The sequence below is a fragment of the Poecilia reticulata genome, chromosome 9, assembly GCF_904066995.2.
Source record: "Poecilia reticulata chromosome 9, P_reticulata-male-v2, whole genome shotgun sequence".
Classification (NCBI taxonomy): Eukaryota; Metazoa; Chordata; class Actinopteri; order Cyprinodontiformes; family Poeciliidae; genus Poecilia; species Poecilia reticulata.
Window position 1 is genome coordinate 11,947,317 of NC_088838.1, and position 22,906 is coordinate 11,970,222.

Sequence of the window (22,906 nt, forward strand, 5' to 3'; positions counted from 1 at the left end):
TTAAAACTGCATAATACTTCTATGCGGGGGTAAAACAATTTGTAATTGGCAATCTAATTGTAACAATTTATTTAGCCTTGTGTAAGTGGTTTTGGATGAGTCACCACTAGGTGGCAGCAACCCCTCCTCTTAGACCGGTGCCAACTGCTAACAGGAAGTCAACATTACGGGAAACCAGCGTAGGCTGTCTTTTGTTTTGTTTTGTGTTTCCTTTTCTGTACCAATAGTAAGCGTATGTTTTTATTGTTGTAGGTATCCTTATCGTGTGTTAAGTTTTATTTTAAATTGTTTGTTTGTGTTAGGTTTAGTTTTGTACTTAGATTTTGTTATATTTGGCGTTGACAAGGAGTTAGCGTATCAGGCTAACAGAAGAGCTAACAGGCCTAGAGACCATCTGTTCATTGTCTGATCGGCCGCCAGCGTCTTGTTTTATCTAGCATCCCAATTTTTGTCGGACACATTGTGTGTAACTCATCGAAAGAAAGAGTCCGGAGCCGCTGTCATCCCGTCGTGATCCAAGTTTCCTTGCCTGAAGCGGCTTGCAGGCCTTACTCTGCCTACTCTCTTGGTTGGCTCATCCCTAAGCTACAAACGGATTGCTATAAAAGAAGGAGTCACCAACGCTTCTAACGACACCAATTACTAAGGAGACGCAATAATCATGTATGCTCCACCGGGTTCCACTCTCCCTGGAGGTCGGAGACGGAGAGCGGGCACCTCCCTGCCCAAGCAGCCGGAGCGGAGCTTGGTGTCGGCTCTGCCCGGAGCTCTGTCCATCACAGCGCTGTGCACGGCTCTGGCTGAACCGGCCTGGCTCCGGGTTCACGGAGGGGCCTGCCCTAGACAAGAGCTGGGGGTAGCGGATGTCTTGGGGTACATCGATCCCAAGCTGCTGGATGGTGAGAATAAGCACGTCACAACCTGTAAGCGTAGGCAGTTGTTAATCATTCGGCTAACTTGTAACTTTGTGACTTCTGTATTTCCACAGATTACTGTGTAAACCCACAAATCATCCTGTTGCTGAGAGTCATCGCTGCCTTCTGTTTCCTCGGCATATTATGCAGTCTCACTGCTTTTCTCTTGGATGTGTTTGGACCCAAACACTCTGCCCTAAAGGTCACACGCAGATATGCTTTTGCACATATACTAACAGGTACATATTCTTATTGTTGGAGTTTTTTTTATTTTTATTTATTTTTAATTGTGTCAATAAACAAAGTAAAAGTGGACGATTTGGCAAAAATATCAAATCAGAATTTTTTTTTTTTAAAGTAAAATCATAATTTCTGAGTTTTTGTTATGTAGAAAGGTTGAAGAAAACATATTACCAGAGTATTTAGGAAGAATAATGTTTTGAAACAGATTTTCATATAATGTGTCTTGTTGCTAACCTCTTAAGTACAGTTGAGATAAGCTTAAACCGTGAAGTTTACTCAGTCTGACACTATTTATAGTAAAAAGATCAATTTTATATCTTTGGAGTAAATCAATTCAATCAATCAATCTTTATGTACAAAGCACTTTTTATACAATCAAACCTAACATGAAATGTTTATACATCATTTAAGCTTAGTCTATGATTCTACAAATAAAAAGAATCAGAACCGATGCAACTGGACAAGAACATTGAACAGCAAACTTGTTCTTGTCCTTAGTGAACCATTATGCCGAGCGGACCTGTTCCGTTAGATTTTATTAACCTCCTCTCTCTCCCCTCAGTGCTGCAATGTGCCACAGTAATTGGGTTTTGCTACTGGACCTCAGAACTGATCTTGGCGCTTCAGCAGCAGCACAAAAAGTACCACGGCTCTCTCATATACGTCACCTTCGCCATCAGCTTCTACCTGGTGGCGGGCGCGGGCGGCGCGTCGATCCTCGCCACCGCCGCAAACCTCCTACGCCACTACCCCACGGAGGAGGAGGAGCAGGCCCTGGAGTTGCTCTCGGAGATGGAGGACAGCAGCGAGACTTTTCCCGCCGACTTCGACGTCGCCAATCAGTTTCAGCCGCCACCTGCCTACACGCCCTAACCCAACCAGACTGGCCTTGCGAAAAAATTGTTTTCTCTCCGAGCACAGCTACTTTGCGCTTGGTGTGCAGACCACGCTCAATTTAATCAAATGGAAACCTTTGCAAATACTCTCGGCGACGAACGTAACGCGTGCACAAGTCGGTGCATCGATTCCTTGAAAGACAGTGGCTTTGGGTGCATGGAAGCTTTCTTTAGCGGTGGCATCAGTTTAGGAGCTGCTTCATACTTAATTCTCACTGCTGAAGTGGTTAGTGATTTGCATGTAAATGGCTTTTAGGATCTGGTCCTTACATGTAACTATAAGTCATCTGCAACAAAAAAAAATCACCAAACAGCGCTCATCACAGGAAACGGAAGAAGCAGCTGCAACCCGATCAACGCTGTTGTCGAATGTTATCATCAGCCGTAGTTATAATTGGATTTGGGTGGAGCTTTGATTAAACAGCTTTGTGATTTTTAATTTGACATATTTGCCACGTGTGTGATTTCTTTCTTCTTTTTTTTTCTCCTGATGCTGCTTATTTGCAGGAATCCATAAACACTGACGAGATTGTTTTAAACATGAATTTTATACAAACAAAAAAAGAAACGGACCTTATTTATTCTTTTGCTTTCTCACTCGCTATTTTCACCTCCTCTGTTCTAGACGCGGCAGAAGCATTTACAAAACTCGTGAGGGAGGAGAGTTTATTGTGTTTCGGAAACACGGTGTGGATTGCGGGTGCAGAGAAATGGAGGCTAGTTCGGCAGGAAACCTCACAGCATAAACATCGGTTATGACATAATTGTATTTGAGTTTTGTTTTTTTTAAAAGAGAGAATTTTGTTTGTACTCTGTGAATACCGTTCGTGACCACTTTAGTATGTGTTTTCCATGCGTGAGTTCTGCTGATTTTTCATATTTTTAGGCCGGGGTTTGGACCTTCCGTGCTCCACGAAAGGTTCCTGCTGACGCTCGAGTTTGTGACTGATGTGGTGATTGTGGTCGGTTGCACATTTGTTCTGTTTCTGCATTTTGTTTCTCACTGTATTTTCTTCATCTTTATGTAAATAGTAATTGTTTATACATGCAGTAAAGTGGCCATAATAAAAGACATGTCATATTTTGCCTTCTGTTGTTCATCTGTACATTGACAAATTACTTTTTTTTTTTTCTGAACCTTCACTGTGAGTTGTCTCCCCCTACAGGTGCATCTCAATAAATTAAAAATATCAAACGTTTCCTTGTGATTCGATTGAAAAAAACATTGGTAACAATTTTATTGAAGAGTGATAAGACACTGTCATAAATATGACCTAACACCAGTTATGAACATAAAAGAAGTCTTTATGAAAGTTTATGCCTTGTTATGAAGTGTCATTTGGTAAATAATGACACTTTTAATGCTTATTTTAAGTCCATTAAAAGTGCCAACTTTGCATTAAAAGTGTCATTTACCGAATGACACTTCATGACAACTGTCATAAAGACTCCTTCATGTTCATGACAGGTGTTATGTCATGTTTATGACAGTGTCATTGCAGTCTTTTGCACACCCCTTCATATAAAGTGTCACTAAAATGTTTTTATCAAGTGTTTATTTCTTTTCATCATTACTGTCCTTGAATGTTCGGATCTTTGCCTTTCCACCTTTCTTTCACACTCTATAGGGCCTTGATCTTTAGACAAAATGCACATTTTGCTTTCACCTTAGAGAACCTTGCAGCACTGAGTTCAGTCCTTCGTTCAGGTAAGAAACTCCTGACATCTTTAATTCAAAAGTGGTTCAACACAACAGATGTAACAATGTAGCATCTAAATCTTGGACGCATCTGTGTGTGGTGGCTCCTGCACCACACACAGATGCAGGAGCCACCACACACTCCACCTACAGACTAGAACTTGTGAACACCCGCTGTGCTCTTGAATCGACTTTGCTTCACAGTCTTCTCAAGGTTGCGGTCATCCCTGTTTTTTCTGCATCATTTTTTGCTAAACTTTTTCCTTCCATACAACTTTCCATTAATAGTTTTTGCCCTCTTACAGTCTCTTTAGCAATGACGTTTTTGTGGCTTACCCTCCTTACGGAGTGGGCCAGTTACTGTCTGCTGGACAACTGTCCAATCAGCACTCTTCCCTATTACTAAGTAGGCTGTAACATTTAAGTATTATTTTAATAGTTTAATATTCTAACTTAAAAAAAAAAATTATTTAAAGTATTCCTTTGTCGTAATCATCAAAATTAACAGAAAAATCACCCACTTCATCTCAGTGTGTTGTGTGATGAAGCTGTATGAGTTTCACTTCTTGAATTAAAAATACTGAACTGAATCAAACCTTTGAAAATCAGTTTACCGAGTCGCAGCTGAACATTTTTACTCTGAAAGTGACTTTTCCATCTGTTGAAGGTATTTCTGGGTTCACCGTCTAGACTCAACACGGCATTAGAAAGCGTAAGAGCCTTACGCCCTAATGGACTTTGCAGGACATATGGTATGCCACTATGCCTGTATAATGGAGTGGGACACCGTTTCCTAATCAATGCACTGTATCAAGTGCCAAGCTCTTAATGGGTCAAGATATTAGCCGAAGCTAAAGTTTCACTCCGTGGCTAAATACCTTAAGTTAATCAGAAGAATTAACGAGGTATTAATAGGGAAGGGTGCTCTGGAAAGGAGGAAGGCAAGACGTGAAAAGACAATGGAGCTCAGCTTACGCGTTAACGTCACTCGGCCCCACACTGCTAGTATAAATACAGACATCCTCAGTGAGATCAATATCTGCCCTCTCAGAGGTCTCCACAGGCTCCGTGGCAATCTGTTAATCGGCTATTTTCCTGCAGAATCACTGAGACTATCGCTTAATCATGCTGGCAACCAGGACCTTGCTGTCAAAACAGACTCTGACCGCCGTCTCTCATCAGCCTACCTGCTTCGTTCACCAAGGGGAATATGGCTACTGGGGAAACACCAAAGTTGCTGTGGTAAGTTCAAGCCAATAATATGCTATGAGTGAAAAGAAGCGGACCAACGCAGCGAGTCAATATATTCCAGGTTTTCTCAGGATGTGGATGGTGGGATGGAAGTGATGTCCACGAAGGAGCGTAGTGAGTATCCAGGCACATTCTCAGCAATCCACGAACCTCCACCAGTGCAGACATGACGGCTCTAAACCTATTTGTGTGCAGCACCATGTACCACCTGAGCAGGAACGGCGCCCGCTTCCGCACGTTTGCTCCAAATCAGCAGCAAATGCATGTGATGGATCACATGAAGAAGCAGCCTTCCACAGGCGAGAACCGGTAGGAAGCCACGCACGCACAGCAGACAGTGAACTGACTTGACCTTTGGCACGCGCGTGTAACCATTTGACCCGACTCTTCCCACAAGGTAGTATTTTTGATTATATCTGGCCATCAAACAGGAACATGATGATCGAGTCAGCTCGCTTCATTCACGGCCAGGGAAAGAGGCAAATGCAGGACCTGTCCACGCTGGACGTCAACAGCTTCGACGCCGTCATCTTTCCCGGAGGCCACGGGATCGTCAAGAATCTGTGAGGAGCGGGGTTGGGGGGGGGGTTGTCACTTGCAAACTGGGCTGTGCAAAGAAAAGTAAAATTAGATACAATGGCTCGAGCCTTAAATACTAATGGAAGTGTAAAAAAAAAAATCTTAATTGCATTTTTAGATCCACTTTTATGAAGGACGGCAAGGACTGCAAGCTGCATAATGATGTGGAAAGAGTGCTTAAAGAGTTCCACCGTTCACGCAAACCTATTGGGTATGTATGCTGTGATCCGTCCTCAGTGCTTAGGCTCACTGACTTTGAGTTCGAAGTACAGAACCATGTCCAACACGAGGCTAAGCTCCACACTGCCACTGGCATCTACCTCCTGTCTTAATTAAAATACACCAATTTAAATAAACAAAAGATTTAGACAACCTGATAATGGAATTAGGGCACTGCAAGGAGTCACACAAACTGGTGACTTAGACGTTTAGTCAGGCAAATGAAATTAGGTGAGGAAGCTGTGTTGAACATTTAATTCAGCATGGTATGATCTTTTTTTTCTTGTGAAAGCCTTTTTAGGTCAAACAAATAAATAAATAAAAATTTAAATGTTGACTCTTTCCACAAACTTCCTGTAAAGTTTGTTAAGCCAATTAACAAGGCTAATTTCGGCACAACAAAACCTAAAGCTTCTCAGCAGCCCTTTGTTTACACAAAAGGGAGTCTGATCCACACTTCTCAGTGTGACAATGGCCAAAAGAACAGAAATTGTACTTCATTAGCAGTTTTTAAAGATAGTTTTTCTTGCACACTGATTTTAGTGTAGCCCTCACTTAAGCAAGGTTAGTAAATAAGTGAGTTTGGGTTCTTTATTTCAGTATACTCTCTTGACTACTTAATTTTAATCTCTCTCTAATACTTTTGGATCAATCAGCATTGGACGTTACTAAAGTAAGTTACACTTCACACCATGTAAACCATACAAACCCTCCTTTAATTAGGCAAAATAATAATAAAATAAAGAAATGACAGGTTTTGGGTTTCAGGCAACACAGAAAAACAGAGTATTACAATGAATCTGCATATACCCCCACTGTTGTAAAACCTAAATCTAATGCCGGCAGAAAATACACCTTACGTTGCAGGCCTGTGTAGATGCTCGAATGTAGGAGTCCCACCGACTCAACAGTCCAGAGCCTCTTCACTCAAAGAGCAAAAATATTAAAGTGCAACTCAGTACCTTGATAATCGTGATTTCCCACAGATGAATCCTTCGTCCTGTGGTCCAAAAAGACCTCTCGGCAGCCTGAAGAAACAGCAGTTCACGAACGATGCAGTTGTGTGGTTTCCATGTGCTCTCCACGTGCTCCACCAGGCCCTCAGTTCCCACGTTGCCAGAGGTACTCTGAGCGACACGGGCGCTCAGAGTGACTATCTGGAGTCCGAGTCCTAGTTTCCCACGTAGCCAGAGGTACTCCGAGTGACGCGGGCACTCAGAGTGACTATCTGGAGTCCGTCTCTCGTTATCCTGTCCGGTAACGATCTTCTGTAGCCCTTTAAGTTTCACTCTAACTGCGAAACAGCAGCTTACAGCAGTCCATATTAGCGAACAGCTAGGTTAGCTTCGCTCTAGCTCTCGAGTACATACAGCGACAAAGAAAACACAGTCCAACAGCTTCTCATTGAAACTCTGTGTCCTGCTAACTTGCATACTGTATATTTTAACTTCTCCTGACGACAAGTTTGTGGTTACTCACATTGAAACCAGCTAACTGCTCCTTCTCCGCTATCTCCTCTCATGCCGAACCAAACTCTCACGCTCAACCCAACTCTTCTTCTCTTGTTCTTTCTTTTCTTTTTTTCTCCCTCACACCTGTGCTACCTTCACAGACCGTACTCCCGTAGGAAAATACAATTTTCGCTGGCAATTCCCCACAAAGTAAAAATAACTTATTTTAAACAATGTAAACACATTATTAATAACTTTATATGAACTTTAAAATGTTAATTGAAATAAAAGGATAGAATAAATGAACTTATTCTTACTATTTATCATCTTAGACTTCTCATGTTTTTACTATACGGGTTACACCCTCCCCCCACTAAATGTCTGGTGTCCTCAACAGACTACCAAAGAACTACTAGAACTTCAGGGATAGGATGAACCTCATGTAAACACCCATGGCTCTTAATCTTTACCTATAGTAATGACAACCCCTCGATGGATAATAGTAATAGGTTGATCATGAGCTTTCCCTGGCTCATCATAGGTTAATCGAACTACTGGTTTAATATGTCTCTTAGGCCTTAAATTAGGGGTGTCATACAACTGATTACGAGTTTGTGGTTTTGGAATTTTGACAGATGGGCCGGCTCTGGAATTCAAATCAAGTTCTGGGGCAGAATCTTGTTCATCTTCTCCAAATTGATCAGGCTCCTCTTGTATATCCACCACTGAGTTTGCCTCAGATTCACTGCCTTGAATGGATTCGCCATCCTCCAGTTGCAGTTCCCCATCACTGCTATCAGTAGAATCCTTTTCATCAGCAACAATGTCCTGTTCATTCACACTGGCCTCTTGTGCCGCCTCTTCAGACATGAAATTGTGTCTCAATCCTTCTTTCACTCTCTCTCGAGTGTAGTAACGTTTTTGAGGCTGATAGTACTCATATTCAGAGGAAGAATCCGAATCCAGGAATAGTTGAGGTTCAGACACAACTGTAGCCTGCTTTGGTGTCTTGATTTTTGTTTTTTGTCCGTTGGGACAATGCTGGCCCTCTCCAGTGGTTGGCAATCTCACTTGTTGGTCAATAGGAAGGATGTGATCTCTGTGGATTGTTTTCAGATGACCACTTCCGTTCTCTTTCTTCAGTTGGTAGACAGGAAGATTGGGCATTTTTCCAACAACCTGATAAGGTATAGGACTCCATCTTGTTTGCAACTTATGCCTCCCTTTTAGACCCCAGTTCTTTAGCAAGACTCTGTCTCCTACTTCTAAAGCCTGGAAACCAACTTTTCTGTCATAAGCCATTTTATTCTTTTGATGGACTTTGTCTGCTGTCTCCGACGCAAGCTTGTATGCTTGATGGAGGTCCTCCTTCAACTTTGACACATAGTGCGAGTGACTCTCATCAGATTTGTCAGTTGTCGTTTCAAAGCACAGGTCTACTGGCAATCTGGCTTCACGACCAAACATTAAAAAATAGGGTGAAAACCCAGTTGCATCACACCTAGTACTGTTGTATGCGTGGACCAAATAAGGAACATGTTGGCTCCACTGACGTTTCTTTTCAGTGCTTAGAGTACCCAACATCGAAAGCAATGTTCGATTGAACCGCTCTGGTTGAGGGTCTCCTTGCGGATGGTATGGGGTAGTCCGAGATTTTCTTATCCCCATAGTCTTCAGTAAGTCTTTAATCAGGCGACTCTCAAAGTCTCGTCCCTGATCAGAATGGATACGAGCTGGTAAACCATAATGGACAAAAAACTTATCCACTAAGGTTTTAGCCACTGTTCGAGATGTCTGATTCTTTGTTGGAAACGCTTGAGCATAACGTGTAAAGTGATCGGTGACCACTAAAACATTACTCATGCCTCTGGAATCGGTCTCCATCGAGAGAAAATCAATGCACACAAGATCCAATGGACCACTACTGGAGATCTGATGAAGTGGTGCAGCTTTCTGGGCAGGAGTCTTGCGTGTTATGCACTCGCCACACCTTTTAATATGTTGCTCAATGTCTTGCATCATCCTTGGCCAGTAGAACCTCTGACGGAGTAAATCCAGAGTTCTCTCTATGCCTAGATGTCCCGAGTCATTGTGTACTGATCTCAATACAACATCATGGAAAATCTTTGGCAGGACTAGCTGATGGACCTCCCCACTTGAGTGACGCTTAGTGATGCGATAGAGCAGACCATCTTTTAGTATGGTCAATTTGTCTTTCTCTCTTTTCAGAAGCGAGAGCTCTGGATTGGTGCCAGACCACTGATTAAGCTTAACTGCCTGGATAGCTGGACCAATGACTGGGTCATCTTTTTGCGCCTGAACCAGATCAGCTTTTGAAACATGCTCCAGAGACTGCAACTCCATTCTCAATGGGAATGCATAGATGTCTGGTACGCATTCTGGGGGAGCACCAGTTTGGTCTACACATCTGGTTGAACACTCAGGGTTTTCTAGTACCTGTAACCTTCCGCAGATGGATTTAACAGCTGCCTCAGGTATAGTCTCCCATTCAGTGCCAGCATCAAAGTTCCTCGAGAGGATGTCTGCATCGATGTTGTGCTTGCCTGGACGATAGAGAACATCAAAGTCGTATGTAGACAAAGCAGCCAACCATCTATGTCCCACTGCATTGAGCTTGGCAGTGGACAGAACATAGGTCAATGGGTTATTGTCAGTACGTACTGAAAAGCGTGCCCCGTAGAGGTAGTCATGAAAGCGATCCACCACCGCCCACTTTAATGACAGGAACTCAAGCTGATGTATAGGGTACTTCTTCTCAGACTGACTTAGTTTCCTACTGGCAAATGCAACCGGCCTTAGTTCCTCTTCTTGCAGCTGGTATAATACAGCCCCCAGTCCCTTGAAGCTAGCATCCACATGGAGCTCGTAGGGCTTTGTAGGATCAGCGAAGGCTAGTACTGGCGCATGTGTTAGGCAATGGATAATCTGATGGAAAGCTTGTTTGCAGCTGTTATCCCACCGTTCTCCAAAGGGCTCTGACTCTTTCAGATAGGACTTATTGAGATCTGGACTCTTTTTCTTACTCTTCTGGGTTGGAGCATAGCCTTTTGTCAGTTCAGTGAGGGGTCTCACAATTGCTGCATAGTTAGCAATAAATCTCCTATAGTATCCGCAGAAGCCTAAAAAGGATCTTAGAGACTTTAGGTCATGGGGTTGAGGCCAGGTGGTAACTGCCTCAATCTTCTGCGGGTCAGGAGAGACACCTTGGGCAGACACAATATGTCCAAGGTACTTCACCTGCGGTTGACAAAATTGGCATTTGTCCAGAGAGAGTTTCAATCCGGCTTCCCCAAGACGATCCAGGACTTTAATGAGTCGCTCCTCATGTTCCTCCAATGACTTTCCAAAAACAATCAAGTCATCTAAGTATACAAGGACTTGAAGGAGGTTCATATCTCCCACTGTTCTTTCCATTAATCGCTGGAAAGTCGCAGGCGCCCCCGTTATTCCTTGCGGCATTCTCTCAAATTGGAAGAAGCCCAGTGGACAGATGAACGCCGTCTTCTCCTTATCGTCTTCTGCCATGGGAATCTGGTAGTATCCACTACGCAGGTCGAGCACTGAAAACCATTTACTGCCAGACAGAGAATCCAGGGCTTCATCAATGCAAGGAGTTGTGTATTGGTCTGGGATGGTCCGACTGTTAAGGAGTCTGTAGTCTATACACATCCGTATTGTTCCATTTTTCTTTCTAACTATAACAATCGGTGAAGCATAAGGGCTACGAGACTCTCTAATTATGCCAGCACAGAGCAACTCTTGCAGATGTTTCCTTACATCCTCAATGTCTGCAGGTGCAAGTCGACGGGATCTTTGACGAAACGGCCTAGTGTCAGAAAGACGGATAGTATGCTCAACGTTCTTTGCAAGGCCCACATCCCATTCAGTAGTCGAGAAGACGTGGGGGTGTTCTGCTAGTTTCTGTCTCAGCCGGTCTTTCCATTCCTCAGGCACAGGCGAATCACCAAAGTCAATCTGGTTACTGTCGAATACTGCCCTTTCATGTTTTTGGCGTGGCACAGAGATGACACTTTCTGTGCGGTAAATGTGACCCATGACGGTTCCGATAGGAATAATGGTCTCCCTGGCAGACTGGTTCTCGACCAAAATCCTAAAGTTGTTAACTTGTACTGCATGTGAAGGCACCACCATAGGTTGCAACAAGATATCACCTGGCAAAGGAGCTAATGGAGAGGAGTCAACCATCAGGATCTCTTTGCCCAGAGCCTGCTGAAAATTAACCTTACAGGTTATCTGCACCTCTTTCCCTGGGGGTAATGACAATGGACTGGATCCCTGCCAAATCACACAACCAACCTGGTCATCTTGGGAGCCCAGGGTGATAGAGTGTGTGGGTAAATTTAGCGTTTCACCGTAAGTTTGGATGCCCAGAGTTCTAGTGATGTCCCGCCCCTCTTTTCTGCATTCCTGTACCAAATTACGGACATGGCTGGTGTTGGTACCAACAATAACAGGAATCTGCTCTTCTTTTGGGCTCGGACAGATGAGGGCAAGAACCGGCACTGTATGTCTGACACCGGTTATTTCAGCAGGATACTCAATGTCCACCACCGCATACCCAAGGTAGGGGTAACTGACATTGGACTCACTTAGACCCCAAAGATCAAGGCCAGTGACTGGGTGCAGTGGGACAGAGGACAGATGGGTGTTGTACCAGGACTCAAATATTATAGTGACCTGTGATCCACTGTCGAATAAGGCGTTACAGGGCTGTCCATTCACTTTGAGTGGTACAATGCTGGGTGGTCCAATCAGTCCTTCAGGAATTCCCGACGGAGTGGGAGAAGTCAAAAGACCCTGCTTAACATTGCAACTGGTGTCAGTGGTATTACTTGATGAAGCAGCTGGACTGTCTTTCATTGTTCGTATAGTCTGAATGAGCTTTCTGATTACCTTGTTCTGATTTTCAGGATTTTGACACTTTGCCACAAAATGCCCTCTTTCTCCACAACGGTAACAGAACTGCTCCTCCAAAGGTGGTCTGTTCCGATTGGGGTTCTTGTGGTTGATGTAGCTTCTACTGCTGTCACAGAAGCAAGTTGTACTGAAGGTTCTGGAGCAGTACTTTTTTGGGCTACCTTGTGCTGCAATTTTCTGACTTGTTTCTTCAATGCAGCCAGTTCTTGGGTATCACTGCATTCGCTGGACTGCACTTGGGACACAGATGACACCCTTTTTTCTTGGACATCAGGGGACTTAGACATGCAGGTGGCAAGCTTAGTCTTAAGCTCTTTAATTTCAGCTTTGAGATTTTGTATTTCTGTTGGGACTGTCTGAGAAGGTTTTGTTTGTACAAGGTGGACAGATGAATTCAGTTTTCTCCTCGATGCCTCATACTCTTCCTCTATGCGGATCTCACTTAAGAGCTGGAGGAACGTTGGGGGTGAGGACTTTTTCTCTCTCAGACGCAGTTGAATTAGCATTAGGTCCGAAACAACCGCCCCTCTTAGAAGTTGCTCTAGACGAGCTTTGTCTTTGTTATGACTTGTTAATCCTCCCCTCTGAACAACTTTAGTGAGGGCCCTCTCCAAGCGCCTTAGGAAATCCGACAGCTTTTCACCTGGTTGCTGTTGCAATAACCGGAATGCAAAATAAAGATCATCTCCAGATTCAGCATTGCCAAATGCACTTTCCAACGCCTTCAAGTATTCATCGGGACCTGCCTCGGGGTTGGACTCACGAACAGATTTAGCAATCTCTAACGCTGGCCCCTTTAAGCTTTCCATCAGCCTGCGCCTTTTCTCCTTGTCAGTGCAGTCACTTTCCTCTACCATGAGCCATGCCTGTTCCAACCAGTGGTCAAATGGCTCCTCATTGGGAGGAACTGGCAGGTTTCCTGAGAACAGCCTCAAACGCCGATAGCCACCTTCAGTTTGTGGTTTACGTGTCTTCTCCAACAGATCGCCCACCGCTTGTAATATAGACTCAGTAGAATTTACAGGGGGATCAGAGTTGTGCCGTGGTGGAGTAGAGCTGGAAAATAAGTTTTGTATATCTTCCATAGTCTTTCCCTCAGTGTTCAGGAGACTTTTCACCTTTTGAGCGAAATCATCAGATGCGGCATCTCTATCCAGAGTGACGATCGGCCATCTTTGACCACTGTCCGGCTCCAGCACTTCCTTTGGTGCATTTTCTCTGGGTACATTTTCTCTGCATTCACAGAGCACCATACGGCAGCTCAAGGAGGTGTGGAACTGACGGCCTCTGACCCTGACTCGCCCCAAGCATTTAATTGTCTCTAATGTTCCTTCTATCTTGGCTATCTCCACTTCTTCTGGAACCATTACCAAGAGAGCCTTAGCTTCTTCCAACCCTTCGCCCCGACACCACCTTTTCAGTTCTGCAGCTAACCCAATGTAATCTGCCATACTTAAACCACAGAAATGAAAATATGAACTTGCTTGCTCAATGCTTCAAAAAGACCCAAAAGATCCCAGCGGTGCCTCCAATTTATGTAGCCCTCACTTAAGCAAGGTTAGTAAATAAGTGAGTTTGGGTTCTTTATTTCAGTATACTCTCTTGACTACTTAATTTTAATCTCTCTCTAATACTTTTGGATCAATCAGCATTGGACGTTACTAAAGTAAGTTACACTTCACACCATGTAAACCATACAAACCCTCCTTTAATTAGGCAAAATAATAATAAAATAAAGAAATGACAGGTTTTGGGTTTCAGGCAACACAGAAAAACAGAGTATTACAATGAATCTGCATATACCCCCACTGTTGTAAAACCTAAATCTAATGCCGGCAGAAAATACACCTTACGTTGCAGGCCTGTGTAGATGCTCGAATGTAGGAGTCCCACCGACTCAACAGTCCAGAGCCTCTTCACTCAAAGAGCAAAAATATTAAAGTGCAACTCAGTACCTTGATAATCGTGATTTCCCACAGATGAATCCTTCGTCCTGTGGTCCAAAAAGACCTCTCGGCAGCCTGAAGAAACAGCAGTTCACGAACGATGCAGTTGTGTGGTTTCCATGTGCTCTCCACGTGCTCCACCAGGCCCTCAGTTCCCACGTTGCCAGAGGTACTCTGAGCGACACGGGCGCTCAGAGTGACTATCTGGAGTCCGAGTCCTAGTTTCCCACGTAGCCAGAGGTACTCCGAGTGACGCGGGCACTCAGAGTGACTATCTGGAGTCCGTCTCTCGTTATCCTGTCCGGTAACGATCTTCTGTAGCCCTTTAAGTTTCACTCTAACTGCGAAACAGCAGCTTACAGCAGTCCATATTAGCGAACAGCTAGGTTAGCTTCGCTCTAGCTCTCGAGTACATACAGCGACAAAGAAAACACAGTCCAACAGCTTCTCATTGAAACTCTGTGTCCTGCTAACTTGCATACTGTATATTTTAACTTCTCCTGACGACAAGTTTGTGGTTACTCACATTGAAACCAGCTAACTGCTCCTTCTCCGCTATCTCCTCTCATGCCGAACCAAACTCTCACGCTCAACCCAACTCTTCTTCTCTTGTTCTTTCTTTTCTTTTTTTCTCCCTCACACCTGTGCTACCTTCACAGACCGTACTCCCGTAGGAAAATACAATTTTCGCTGGCAATTCCCCACAAAGTAAAAATAACTTATTTTAAACAATGTAAACACATTATTAATAACTTTATATGAACTTTAAAATGTTAATTGAAATAAAAGGATAGAATAAATGAACTTATTCTTACTATTTATCATCTTAGACTTCTCATGTTTTTACTATACGGGTTACATTAGGAATCTGTTTAGTGAGAGTCTTCACTTGAACTCTCAGTGGATGGAGCAGCCAGGGCAAATGCCGTAAAAATAGCCTTACTGCTCCTAAGCCCAAACTGGAAGAAGATGTGAAAGCAGGCAAATCCTTTAAAGCGGGGAGGACACAACAAAGGCGCTGACATAAATGCTTCCACTCTAATGGGATCGAGTCAAAACAACAGATTCTGGCCGGAGGGATGAGGTGACGGGCAGACGTCTGCGTTGAGGTCGGGTGAAAGGGCACTGGGTGCTAGGTGAAGACGGGAGGATTCCAGGTACGGAGAGATGTAGGATTACAGGAATTAAAGGGAAGAGTGAAGGAGAATGCTAAGGAGGAGCAGGTAAAAGGACAGCCGCCATGACAACAGAAGGTTAAACAGTTTGCTGACCCCTGCGCCGTAATCCCTACCTATCACAATTAGCGCACAGAACGGGTTTGAGCCAATGAAGCTCCCGTCTTCAGCAAAATCAATCCGTCTGAAAGTTAAAACCAAGAACAATCGCGGCTCATAGAAGTTTGGCACTGCCTTGGTGGTTGCTTTCTCCTTTTGCAAGACGAAATCCTGGTGATTTTCAGATGCACGTTGTTCTTTGTTCATCCTGTTGATCACTTTTAGAGCTTAATAACAAGTGTTGTCCTCTACAGTCTACTCTTATCTTAACCAAATATGTAGAAGTGGAAGGTTAAAATCGACAGACTTGCTAATTAATTTTTACAACAACCTGCTAACATGAGTCAAGTTGCCGTGTGCTGAGTATGAAGAGATCAGGATGCTACATTATGCATAATCCTAAGTGCTTAAATACAAGGAAACTGGACTTCTTCCAGTGCTTAGGACTCTCATGTCCTTAATGACCAAGAATCTACTCATTGGCAGACCAGGAATGCCCAGATCCAATCTTCAATAGCCAGTATTCTGCAACGTGAAGACGCATTCAAAATGTTATAATCAGCAGTCACTCAGCTTCACAGAGGCTCGGTAACGAGCAATTTATGTGATTTAAGTGTTTTCAAGAAGAGATGCATCTAAAGGTTGTAAGGTAGTAGAGCTTGAGGACTGGACTTCGGCCCCCCTGGTGTGGACTGAGATTCTGCACGTTAACGTTGATTCTCAGTCTAAATCGCACTATTGCAGTACAAAGTACAGATGGCCAATAAAATAAATTACTGCAACAAAACTGCAGGACCCATTCCGGTTTCGCAGGGATCGGCAGGCGCTGTGTGGACTTTTCTTACGGTCAGGTGAGAGGTGGCATCGGGTATTAGTTGAAGGTGGGAAGATCCCCAGATGAAGGAGATTTGGGATTACTGGAATTACTGGGAAGAGCGGAAATGGATGCTGAAGAAGAGGTGAAGAAACGGTCACCATAACAACTGAAGACTGACCATGTAGTCCTGACCTGACCTCTACACTAGTTCCATAGTTTAAAAAAAAAACAAAAAAATTGTTTATGAACACCATTTAGTGGAGTTCACAGTATTTCCCCTGAAATCAAAGGCTATGGAAAGTGAAAGTAAAACATTTGACATGCCAGTTGGCTGTAGAGTACAGCTTTGTCCATTGGTTGTTTTTGTGGGAGTTGGTGCTTAAAAGAGTATTTTTATGTATCTGAATATGTTGACCTGTGCCAGTCAGAAGTTCAGATACACTCATCATTGGCATAAATGTAATTCATTTTGCACTTTTGATGATGCGTTTGAGTTTGCCTCATTTTAGTATGTATGATAACACAAAAAAACAACTTTCAATTCATTTTAAAAACAATAATTGGACACACAAATTTAGATTTACTGCTGATTTTCTCTTACTTATAAAAATTATAAATTGGACATGCGGGTCAAATATATTCATACACCCCCCACTAATAATTTAGCTACCATTAAAGATCTGGATTGGCCCCAACTATGTGTAAAAGCTTCATCTATGCAAAAAATTCAGGCAGTTTATATCCAGTTTTGCCGAAAAGAGTCAGAAAATATCTAACCGAAACCTTGATCATGGCTGCAAGAGGTTTGTAGTTGTCCAGCTGGGGACTTTTATCCAAATATTACTGTGGTGAATTCCTACTTTTAAAATTCGTACAGGTTTTGTATGTTGCAATTTTCAGTCCATCCCAAATAACACGATCACTTCAAATTAGGTTTTCATCTCAGTTCAAGTTACTCGTATAGCACGGATTTAGAGCAAATGTCATCTCAAGGTCATTTGCAAATCCAAAAGAAATCCAGGTGTAAATACAGAAACAGGCAATCTATGAAATCCAATCAGATGCACACATTTAAAGTCTTTATTCACTTAGCATATTTCATGCTACTAAGTGTAAAACAGAGTGCTTTACAAAGGTTAAAAATATTCAGACAAAAGTAAAACCACTAGAAATCCATGCATTAAAATAATCTAGGAAAACAGATAAATAATAAAGTGATGAATAACTAAAAAAAAGCTGGTGATAAATTAACCAATTACTGGAGATTAACAAGAATGTGGTGACAGTGGTCAGCTAATTTAATAAAATTGTTAATTTGTAGTAATTCCTTATATTGAGCATGTGTGTGGTGACAGTGGAAAGGAAAATTTTGCTTCAGCATCCTGAAATAAATAAGCAGAAACAGATGTTATTTATATGCAGGAACAAGAGACCATAAAGTTAATGTCATAAATAACTGCAGATAATTCATGATTGGAGCGTAGCAGGAGAAAGTAGCAAAGTGACATGATGGTCAGTTTGTCCTCCAGCATAACTACAGAACTAACTCAGGACAATCTAAGCCAGTCCAACTATAGGCTGTATCAAAAAATAGAAGTTGTAAGCCTAGTCTCAAATGTAGACTGAGTGTCTGCCTCAAACTGGAAGCTGGTTCCACAGGACAGGAGCCTGATAACTCGAGGATCTGCTTCCCATCAGTGAGCCTAACAGAACAGCATCATCGTCTGATGTAAGACGGAGCTTGATTATTAAGAACTTTATTTGTCAGAGGGAGATCATTTAAAGTTGTATTCTGGAATTAGCAGGTTGTCGACAAAGGTAAAAAATTGGAGAAATTTGAAAGACTTCTGCCTCTGTTCCAGCCTGGCCAGCATGGCTCCTGTGCTGGCCTGCCGCGTGTTGCCCAGCATCGAGGTGACCATGGGCTACGAGCGGGACGAGAACACCCGCTGGGGAAACTGGCCTCAAACCAACATGGTGCAGGCTGTGAAGGGCATGGGCGCTCGCCACGTCGTCCGTGAGCCATACATATCCTTTCAGAGCTCTGTCCGCCCGCCGTAAATTCATCATTAATGCGTCTCCTCCCGCTGCTTTGGCCTTAACCCTTTCTTTCACGAAGCCTATGTGGACGAGAAGAACAAAGTGGTCAGCACTCCGTCCTTCATGTGGGAGACGGATTACCACTATCACTATATATTCGATGGCGTTGGAAATATGGTCAAACATGTGATGCGTCTCTCCTCCAAGAAAGAGTAACACTGAATGCCCAGAGTTCACCTCTATACTGTGATGAAACCTTACCTGAAATAATAAAGATGCTCTAGTTGAAAAGCAAATCTTGTGCAATTGATGGTTAAAGGCTGCTTTGAAACAATGTGATAAACGTGATAAGCGTGTGCGTCTCAGTGAAGCAGACGTACGTGTTTCAGTAAATTCACTCAAAAAGGGAACCTCATGTTATTGTTTAGCTAATGTAAACCTACATTTCAGTTGATAAAGAAACAGGATGTTGCACAATCCAGAAAAAAGAAGGATCTTTGATGCAACAGTTTTGGGCAAGTGAAAAACATATACAGTATTTGTGTACTACTGTGCAGTGTGTGCACCAGTCTGGGCTCCTTGTTCGTGAATTGCTGGAACAACCAGTTATCCACTTTAGGGACAATTACTTTCCCACAAAAGATAAGGTTGGTGTATATTTTTTTCTTTCTTAATTAAGGAAATCGTTATTTTAAATCCGAACATTAGCTTTTGTTTCTTAGCAATGCTCAACAGAAAAAGAGCAACGGCATAATAATGACCAACATAACATAGGATCAAGCATAGTTTTTATGAGGTTCTTTCACTTGTGTTTGATGCAAATTTGTGTTTACACCATCAATGCACGACCACCTGCTCCATTTCCTTCAGGTGAAATCCCCAACTAGCCCAAAGTTGGCCCTCGAGGGCCCGTGTTTTGGTTTAACTCACCTGGATCAAATGATGGCTCGTTAAAAGAACTCTCTACTGACCTGCAGTGAACAGTTGGCCACAGCTGTAAGGCACACTCAACCAGAACCTTCTGGTTCTGATGAACCAAAATAAACCCAAATATTTAATTTTTGTCTAACAGAAATTAAGTAATTTGACTCCGCTGCACCCCTAGGTTATGCCATCAGCTGGTGAAAGTAGTTTTAAATTCTTGGGGGTACTACGACAAAAAAAAAAAAAAAAAAAAAAAATATATATATATATATATATATATATATATATATATAATGCTTCTTTGTGTTTTTGCGAAGCAAGCAATAAAAGCTGGGTAGCTCTTGAATTGCTACAAAATAAAGCTGTATTTCCTTCAGCCCACTGGCTGCAATGTTGACACCTTGAGATGCCATGAGACCTAAATTCTGAACATCATGGTATGGATGCATCCCAGTTTTCCATGTCTGGCATATAACCATTCATTTTAGCTTTTAAACGGGTTCTATTGATCCTGTGTCCAGACAGAGGGATAATCAGTAGCTTAGCATCCACTTAGCATTCCACTTCTCTTCCTAATATGGTGCCTCCTCACCCTGACTCTCATACTGATAGGAGGAACCACAGAGCTCTGTTAGGTTAAAGCTCATCTTCTGAAGTTGGGATATTTTTCCTCCAACAGGTTCCAGAGGAATCACCTCAAACCAGATGTTGGACTGGATTTTATTTCAATGTCATTTGTGAATGTTAGAGCCTCATTTTCAACAGTGGAGCTATAAAGGTTGAAAAATGTTATCAAGTCTCATCAACATCAATATTTCCACTAAATAAGAGGCAAAAAAACAAAATAGAGGAAAAGCCTCTGAGCCCGACAGCACCAAGCAATTTTTTTATATTAGACAATTAATTTAATTTCACATAATTATCACGGTAGAAGCCATTTGTTTAAGTACTTAATGAAAAATATATACCGTGTTTGATGTTTGTTGTTGACTTATTCTCACATAGAACGAGGTAATTAGTCCAAGTTTATTGTTTATTGAACGTTCAGAAATTACAGCGGCTGTGATGAGCTACAGCAAAGGTAAAGAAAGGTAAAACAACCCGAACAGGTGATCAACTCAAAACCACTCACACCTTTTTACTCTCGTCTCTGTCATTTAAGCACACCCGTTGCCATGACAACCTTCTGCGCCCCACAAACCGTCCAGAGATTACGTTAAAAGTATAACATTCAGTCCATTACAATATTAGGTTTGCAGGCTTGATATTTATTTTGCGATCATTAATAAGCCTCCCTGAACACAGCTGTGGTTGATTAGTTCATTTTAAACTCCTGCTCTGCTAGTTATTTTGTTAATGGAACCGAAACGCACAGAATTGCGCAACACCTTGTTGAAACAATAATCACTGAGATTATTATTGTTGTTGGGTCATTAATTTGAACATGTTTTGTTGATTTTTTTTTTGTTGTTGTTTAATAAAGTTATGAACGTTTTAAGCCAGTCAGTGGAGGACGTGCTGGTCTCATCGTCCTGGCGGCGTTCAGTTTGTCACCTAATGCCGAGATCGACTCAAAACCTTCCGCGATCGACGTATTGCACCGCTGCTGTAGTGAAGCACGTACAGTTTAAAAACAATATGAAACGAGAAAAAAATGTATTCATTAACTGATTAAGTCGTGTTTTAGATTGTTCTCGAAAAACTAATCAGTCATTGGTGATTAGTGGGTGAACTCACGGCTGCTCAGTGAACCCATTCATTTTTTCCAGCAGACAGCCGCTCCCCTCTCTTGCAGGTACTGCGTACCCCTGATAAATCTTTTAGGGGTACGCAGTACCCTGCCTTACCCCCTTACTTTCACCCCTGGTTGTTTCTCCTCACTGCATCAGTCGATCTCCATCAGATTTTTGGTGCGTCATCAGATAGCGCTGCCCGGGTGGGGCGGGAACTGCGTGAGAGCGTCTGCAATGGCTGGGCGGGCGGCGTCGCCTGAGCTCCCACGGTAGCCCAGAGCAGCGCTGAGCTGCGAGGGCCATTCGAGGCTTCTTGCAGCTTTAGTTTATATTAAAACCAAGAAATATCTTTTATTCTCTGTCAGAAAGTAGCAGCAGCAAAGTGGCCGGGAGTGGAAGCACGCAGATCACACTTTTCGTCAGTAGTTTTAAAAAAGAACCATTCATATCCTTTAAGTCTGCTACATTCAGAATATAACAATTTATTCATTTACAAACATATAAAAAATGACAAAAACAAGTAACAAGATATAAAATTTTCCTCTTTGTACAAGATGTCCGAAGCCATCCTCAGAAATGCATACTCATGCCAAATGTGGGTTTTCATCTGGTAAACTGAAGTAAAAATAACAGAAAGGCTGACTCTTCCCCAAGGTGTAGCTACAACATCTTTTAAATTGCTTTGTCATGTGACGTACAAAAAAAACAGCTTGATTTTCTTTAGCAAGGAAAACAAAACGAAACAAACACAGAAGGGAAACGGGCACACAATTCATAACAGACTTGCAATTCAGATACAGAATCAGAAGTCAATGAAATATTCACAGTGTTGCCTTCACATCAGGGATGTGAATTGTAAACATTGTTGCATATCGTTACTCATCTCAATAAATACACGGACATATTCACAATGAGGAACAAAACGTGTTTGATGCTTTTTTTAATTGTTCTTTTTTGTACATCAGCCGTCCTTTTTCCACTGACCAAAAATAAGGCAAATATCCTCTTCCCTGGCAAAGTCGCACTTCTTCAAGGCGGAGCCAAGTAAGACGTTCTCAACTGATGGGGACGGGGGATGAATGCATAACAATACAGCAGGACTTATTCACAATAAACTATGCATATGAACATTTATACACTTTAAAAGAAAATACTGTGAGGTTAATAGGGCGCTGAGCGGGGATGATTCCAGGCAATTGGTGGGTAAGTCGCAGACAATTACTCAGCTTCTAAGTACATAGATGTTGGGAATTTTGGGTCAAATTTATTAGATACCTAACAGTTAGTACCGCGTCATTAATCAATATAGACATGGAGAGCACAACTAGCACCATTTATTCACAGGCACCGATACGGATGAAGATATCTCAGAGATGTTGTCTACTCACCTACAGACCTGTCAGAAGCATCTTTTATTGTCACTAAAAGGGAGACTTAGATTCTAAAAACTTTCGATGCGTCTATCATTTTGTCGCTGACTGCTGCTTTCACAAAGCAGGTCCTTCTCACTTTGAGCCGCGAACCGTATCCAATAGCATTTCATCTCTTCGTTTTATCTGATTGTCACTTTCCCACTATAAAAAGCACACTGAAACCAAATCGAACAGAAGAACGAGCGTGGAAAACAAAACGCTGAGGATGTCTTACAAAACAGAACAGTTACAGCCTCTGCTGCAGCGCAAGATTAAAATCGTTAAAGTAGAACGAAATGTTTCCGATGTTTAGGACCATGGTGCTGTTGTCTTTTCGGTAGAGCCGCTATTTGGTTTTTGTCTTTGATGCGTCTGAAGAAGAGAAAAAAAAGAGAGCAGAACAACATTAAAATTAGATTTTTTTTTCTTTACTTTGACACATTGCAACCAACAACTTCAATGTAGCATTTCATGAAGTGTTGGTCTCTAGATCTACATTGTGTGGGTCTATCAAATAAAATTAAAACTCCCACAGGTCTTTGTAATGTG

The 22,906-nt window shown here is 42.5% G+C and overlaps 4 protein-coding genes across 5 annotated transcripts in view; 2 read left to right on the forward strand and 2 right to left on the reverse strand.

Moving 5' to 3' along the window:
- The first annotated feature begins 114 nt into the window (after positions 1–114).
- Positions 115–3,134, forward strand: tmem127 (transmembrane protein 127). The gene is made up of 3 exons (XM_008419114.3): positions 115–899; positions 989–1,153; positions 1,720–3,134. Exons 1-3 carry the CDS (start codon positions 662–664, stop codon positions 2,028–2,030), a joined length of 714 nt encoding a protein of 237 aa, XP_008417336.1. The 5' UTR covers positions 115–661; the 3' UTR covers positions 2,031–3,134.
- A 1,639-nt stretch (positions 3,135–4,773) lies between these two features.
- gatd3l (glutamine amidotransferase class 1 domain containing 3, like) lies at positions 4,774–18,584 on the forward strand. The gene is made up of 6 exons (XM_081610547.1): positions 4,774–4,994; positions 5,065–5,117; positions 5,199–5,312; positions 5,435–5,566; positions 5,701–5,793; positions 18,111–18,584. The coding sequence occupies exons 1-6, from the start codon at positions 4,878–4,880 to the stop codon at positions 18,307–18,309; spliced, it is 708 nt and encodes a 235-aa protein (XP_081466673.1). The 5' UTR covers positions 4,774–4,877; the 3' UTR covers positions 18,310–18,584.
- On the reverse strand, positions 12,184–15,018 carry LOC145552948 (paraneoplastic antigen Ma1 homolog). The gene has a single exon (XM_081611131.1). The coding sequence runs from the start codon at positions 13,660–13,662 to the stop codon at positions 12,184–12,186; it is 1,479 nt and encodes a 492-aa protein (XP_081467257.1). The 5' UTR covers positions 13,663–15,018.
- Positions 18,585–21,402: 2,818 nt separating the features above from the next.
- The window catches only part of igsf9b (immunoglobulin superfamily, member 9b), a 32,288-nt gene continuing 30,784 nt past the window's right edge, over positions 21,403–22,906 (reverse strand). For both annotated transcript variants that reach the window (XM_008419111.3, XM_008419110.3), the window contains one exon: positions 21,403–22,729. In XM_008419111.3, coding sequence (XP_008417333.1) covers positions 22,704–22,729 — 26 coding nt within the window. In that variant the 3' untranslated portion in view covers positions 21,403–22,703. The remainder of the gene's footprint in view (positions 22,730–22,906) is intronic.